We start from the raw sequence: 6,000 nt of genomic DNA, 5'->3' as shown, positions 1-6,000 counted from the left end.
AATGAGACAAATTTTTTCAAATACTTACGTTTAGGGAGACAAGTTTAGATGAAGATAAATTGATTAGATACAAATTCAACATTTTTGTTTTTGTTTTAAAACTAGGGTTGGTTAGGGGCAGGGTTCAAGATATGCCTTGTACTAACCCACCACTTTCCAAGCTGTATAATTAAATTTAAAAATAATTTAATTTATTGGTTTTCATTTTCTTCTTTTGAACACATAAAATAATTATATATATATATATATATATATATATTTAAATAAAATAAGTTATAAAATTTATTTATTTATAAAATATTTTTATTTTTAATTGTTAAAAAACTAAAATAAATAAATAAATGATATAAGGCGGGTATGAGAAATTCTCATATCCATCCATCCTCATTTAAAATTTTTTGTTAGGATAGGAATGAGAATAGATTAATATAAATGAGACAAGTCAGGATCGGGTAATCTGTAACTCATGCTCTTAGCATGCCTATTTAATTTATAATATAACCACCCTCAATAATGCAACATCAACTACATGCGGCACATCCAATGCTTCAATTTTCAAGTCATTGGTGGTCAATCATTAGACTTGATGGGAATTGCCCCATAAATGGAGACTCAACCAAACACAATTAAAGTGTTTTAGATGTCCCAAACTCGTGAACTTTAATAAACCATCTCTTTATTTTTCATGAACTTGACTATACATCCTTTTCTTTTCCTGTGATTTCATGGACACTATGGACTCCTAAAGTTGTAAGATCTTCCGCTAGAGCCGTATGTTCAAACAGGCTTGAATAAACAAGTATGATCTCGAAAGGTTTGTGGGCTATATGTACAAGAATTTTGAAGCAGTCAAAGCTACAAGACTTTCTTTTTGGCATGCGATATCTATTCTACCAAAACAACTATTTAGTCTCAGTTTCCAATTGTAGCATGGTATGTTCCATTAGATGAATCTTCTTAAGATGTTGCATGTCTTCTTTTATTCTACCAAGAATTACATTTTAGTTTCAAAGATCGGTTAATTGAAATGGAAACTACCAAGTGTTTGCTTTCTGAATTTCTTTTCCTTTCTCTCCTATTCTTTTCTTTTATTGTTCAAGTATTTTCAAATTTCTTGAACAAATCATTCTTATTTATTGGGGCATTTGTTTGTGATTAGAGCAGGAGGGACAATAGTGAACAATGTCAAGTAACGAAATTTCATCAAGCACTGAAGCTATGAATATTAACCAGCAAAGAAAAAGAAGCCTCCACTGAAGGAAAATGAAAGTACTTTTCAATGCTATTTGGAGCGATCTGTGAGGGGTACCAAATTATAATGCAATGTTGAATAAGATCGACTCTGCTTATGGTTTCGACTCCTTGATCAAATTTCTTTTCCATCACAATTACATTAAGAAAAATCACCATTAATGACCTCAAATGTGAAAATCAACTCCAGTTTTTCTCACAACATTTCATTCATAAAGGGCGTTCAAAGTTTTCTAGAGAGGAACTTAAGGCCAGGTATACAAATTAACTGCTTTACATTACATCATGGACAACACACTTGGCAGTGGGATATGGAACTCAAGGAAGTATGCACTCTGGTATATGAACTAAAGCGCAGAGGAAACACAAACAACCAGCTGACGCCCAAGGACTCAAAAAGGCAAAAGCATTCCCATATCATATTGACCCACCAGAGCAACCACCATGAAGATTCCAGCGTCAGCATACAACAGACAGATTACTAGCAGCTTCTGAGCCACCATACTCCACCGGCCTCAACAAAGAAAACAAACCCAGCCTACATCAAAAGCCAAGGGCAACCCACAGAATCCAATTCCAGCAAACACATGGATCCCAACCAAAGCCTGCCGAGATGAGCCCCTGCATCTGGACATTAAGCAACTTTCCCAGCAGACTGAGCACCATGAATAGCGATGCTCTGAGAATCAGCACACCACCACTAAGCATATCAGAAACTCAGACCAGCAAGCAAACATAATCCAGCTCACGTCTATACCAATTAGAAGGAAAAAGAGCAGGACGAAACGGAAGCAGCCAAAGAAGCTCAGATCCCAACTGAGTAAGAAGGGGTAGAACAAGACCCTGCTCTGCATCCAACCAAAAAACTCAAGGCTCCACTGGATAGAGCTAATTGAATCCCAGCTGTTCTCAGAACTTCTAGAACAAGCCCCAACTCTGAATGCAATAGAAAAAAGAAAAGAAAAAAAAAACAACTGAGAGTCAACCAGATAGAGGCAACTCAACAAAAGAAGAGAAATTACATATAGTTGGTCCTGGTAAATACATTAAACAAAGCGAGAATTCTTAATGGAATATCTTTACCTACAGTTGTTGTGAAACACCTGTTGTTTCAACTTGAAATATAAGGAATTAAGTTGAAATTAGGTATTCTCTCTTTCTGTTTATAGATTGAAATGAACCGAAAAAATTAAGACACAATAAACAATATAGTTGAGAACTCTGCACATTTTCAAGTTCTCAAGTAACCAAAAGGAAATGTCATTAGATGTTTAAATAAAAGACCTCCTTCAAAGTCCCTTCTGGGCAAACTTTATAACAGTTACTTCAAAAGGGGGCAAACTTGATAGATCAAACATTGAAAGTTATTATGATGTTGAGACTTTGATGCACTTTGGCATAGATATATAGAGTAAAAAATTCCACAAAAGAATGGGATTAAGGAAAGAAAATGATTTTCCAAATATAGTATAAAAGTTAATTAATACCTGAAAGATTGATAGAAGTTAATTTGATACCGGTTGTTCTTGCACATCATCTATGCTGCCAGTTTCAGACTCCTCAGTGTCAGTTGAATATGCTTCAGCTTCATGGATTTGGAAATACGGAGTAAAAGAGTGCTTGCAAGTTTCATTGTTCCACTTCAACTGATTCCACCAACTTGTCTCTCCTTTAATTTTCTTCAGACTATTATTTGAAGTGTCGGAATCAAATGGGAGACTCCTTAAGCCTTTGCATTCATACACCTTGATGATTTCAAGAGAGGGAAAGAGTAGCAGATGCTGATAGATGCTCTTCAATCTTGGCAGCCTATTGAGCTTGAGGTATTTGAGCCTTGAGAATATGTCCAATTTTTCCTTCATTTCACCGACTTCACTATCATCATGTATCACTTCTTCTATTGATTCACAATCTTCAACACGAAGATGTTCAAGATATGGAGCATAAACAAGCCATGTTAAGTCTAACAATTTTGAACAATGTTCTATAAGCACCTTACGAAGGGTGTGGAAATATTCCTCCCTTGCTGCAATTTTGTTTGGAAGAGTCATATCATTGTGTATCCCTTCTCTTTCCACATTAATTTTCACTTCTTTCAATTTATCGCAATGGCTTATATAAAGCACCCTCAAATGCTCCGTTCTTTTAAAAAATGAAGATGATAGTTCAAGTGAGATCACATCCCCCCATTTATGTAAAAATAGATTACGTATGCACCTTTGTAATTTACGACTACTCTTTAGTTTGTTGAATGAAAGAGCATTGCATATGGTGATTGATATCTCACTGATGTCATTCAAGGACTCCAACTCCTCCAGTACAGTTTCTTCAACTCCACTTGTAATATTGGATTCGAAAATGGAGAACAACTTCAAGGATATAAGGCTTGATATCATATCTTGTGGAATAATTTCAAGGGATTTCATACCATTCATAATCAAAATCATCAGATTTTTCAAATTCTTTAGTTCAATGGGCAACTCCCTTATTCTTGTGACTGACAAATTAAGATACCTCAAGGCACCCAATTTACCAATCCCAGTTGGCAACTCGCTTAAATTATCATTGTCTGACAAATCCAAAACTCTAAGTAGAAGCATGAATTGAAAGAATCCATTTGGAAATTTCTTCAAATTATAACAGTTTTTCACAAATAAAGTCTTAAGATTGGGGCACACCAATGTTTCTGGGAACTTCCCAACATCCATATCCCATAATGATATCTTCTCTGTTTCTTTCAATTTGGAAGTTTCTTGATCTTCATCAAGCCTAGCAACCTTATTGTATACTAGAATTTTGTTCTTTTTCACCCCATGTTCACCATATAACCACAAAGCCATGTCCCGGATCACATCATGCATCTTAACCCTTCTTTCTCTTGAACCACAACTCTCCAATAAACATGCATGCTTTAAAGTTTTAATAATTTTCTCCCCTTGATCGCGTGCTTCATGTATGTCATGAACTTCACCCAACAACCCCTCCCCTATCCAAAGTTCTATAAGTTCAAAATTATAACTCTCCCAGTCCTCTCGGAAGATGGACTGATATATAAAACAAGATTTGCTGGCATTGTCAGGCAACCTATCATAACTGAGTTTCAATCGATGAAACAATTTATCTTCCATACCTGTGATTTCAGCTGGAGATTTGCGTAGATCTTGTATTACCTTGTCCCAGTTTGAGGGATCTTTCTCAGCTGCCATGGCCCGCCCAAGAGTGACAAGAGCGAGAGGTAAACCTCTGCACTCTTCAGCAACAACCTTTGCAAGCATCGGTATATCCGGATGAGAATTTAATATTTCTTCTCCTACCTCCTTCCGGAACAAAGTCCAGGCATCTTCTGACTCCAAACATTCCACTTCTATACTCTTCTGAGCTTTCATTTGGTGGCAGACATCCTGTGATCGGGTCGTCAAAACTATCTTGGACTTATTTTCAGTATCTGGACGCGGGACCCCCATTTCTAGGAGATCAAGTCCCTCCCAAATGTCATCCAACAACAAGATGAACCTTTTTCTTTTCAGAACTCTCAATATTTCTGCAGCCTTCTCCTCCCTACTGCTTCTAGTTTCCCATTTATCACGTGGGATTTCCAATTTATTCCAAATAACTTGCTGAATTTTTTCAATGTCGGGCGATTTTGACACCACTGCCCAAATCACAACCTCAAAGTCATTGGATGTTGCAAGGAATTCATTGTTGATTTTCTTCAAAAGGGTGGTTTTGCCAACACCCCCCATTCCATACAATACCATAATTCCCACTTGTGGATCTTTGAGAAACCTACAGCTCTTTTCATACGCCAATTGTGGGCCCACAGTCGCCTCCATTGGCAGTTCATCAACTGGAGGACGAGGCAACATCTCGGCTACAACATCGAAATGTCCTTTGCCGATTTGACCAGATACAGCAACCAGCTTTTCACTTACTGCCTTTCCAATCCTGTAGCTAGACCAACAATTCCTGGGACAGCATCCGAGACAACTCTTCTGGATTTCTTGATCTCCTCTTTGCCGAATTTCGTGGACTTCTTTCTCCATGGCTTCTACTTCACGGATCCACCCACCCACTTCCTTTCTGCGCTTCATCTGTTGTTGCTCTGCACGTTCTACCCTTTCCTTCACATCTTCATACAAGTTGTTCAGATCCACCATTTCTTTGCTCAAGGCTTGGAGATTTTTTCTCAGATCACGAATGTAGACCGTGTGCTTGGAGGTGTGATCATAGAAGCAGGGGACCAAACCCACGATTGAGCTCACGAACTCCATAGCTTTCCGGAAGTTACAGAAAAAAGGATTAGAATTCAGCCAAAGATGGAACAAACTAAGAAGAAAGATGAATCACAGCATTTGTTAATTAAAAACTCCAGAGCTAAAACTTGAGTAACATGGGAGACACGCCACCACCAGCGGAGACCAAAATTTAGCCAAAGAGGAAAAGGGATGAGGGTTTGCAATGAAGAGAGAAGAGACAGGGGTTTGGTAATTCAAAGAACCTGATGCAATACGCCATTATAAGATTTTTCAAAGGGGAAAGTTGGTTGAATGATGCGTAAAGCTGGGTCGCTCAATTATTCTGTCTTTTCTTTTCGAAAAGAGATATGAGCATATCTTTTGTATAGGCCCCACCATTTCTTTAATTTCTTCCTTCTCACAACAAGATGCGTATAGATGCCACTTGACCCTTGGCTCCACACTCTGTCCTCATGGTTTCATGCTTGTCTTCATCACCACTATATTATACTGT

The 6,000-nt window shown here is 37.5% G+C and overlaps 1 protein-coding gene across 1 annotated transcript; it reads right to left on the bottom strand.

The window, feature by feature from the left end:
• Positions 1 to 1,425: 1,425 nt before the first annotated feature.
• On the bottom strand, positions 1,426 to 5,873 carry LOC100242909 (probable disease resistance protein At1g61300). The gene is made up of 2 exons (XM_010656396.3): positions 2,739 to 5,873; positions 1,426 to 2,187 (listed from the first exon to the last, which is right to left on the bottom strand). Exon 1 carries the CDS (start codon positions 5,520 to 5,522, stop codon positions 2,757 to 2,759), a length of 2,766 nt encoding a protein of 921 aa, XP_010654698.1. The 5' UTR covers positions 5,523 to 5,873; the 3' UTR covers positions 1,426 to 2,187; positions 2,739 to 2,756.
• Positions 5,874 to 6,000: the final 127 nt, after the last annotated feature.

The sequence above is a fragment of the Vitis vinifera genome, chromosome 9 (genome assembly GCF_030704535.1).
Source record: "Vitis vinifera cultivar Pinot Noir 40024 chromosome 9, ASM3070453v1".
NCBI lineage: Eukaryota > Viridiplantae > Streptophyta > Magnoliopsida > Vitales > Vitaceae > Vitis > Vitis vinifera.
The sequence above is the reverse complement of the archived record's forward strand: the minus strand, read 5'-3'. Positions and strand labels throughout refer to the sequence as shown.

What these genes read in the sequence shown, in the direction of transcription:
- LOC100242909 (XM_010656396.3), bottom strand. Translation starts at nt 5,522, where the DNA reads ATGGAGTTCGTGAGCTCAATCGTGGGTTTGGTCCCCTGCTTCTATGAT.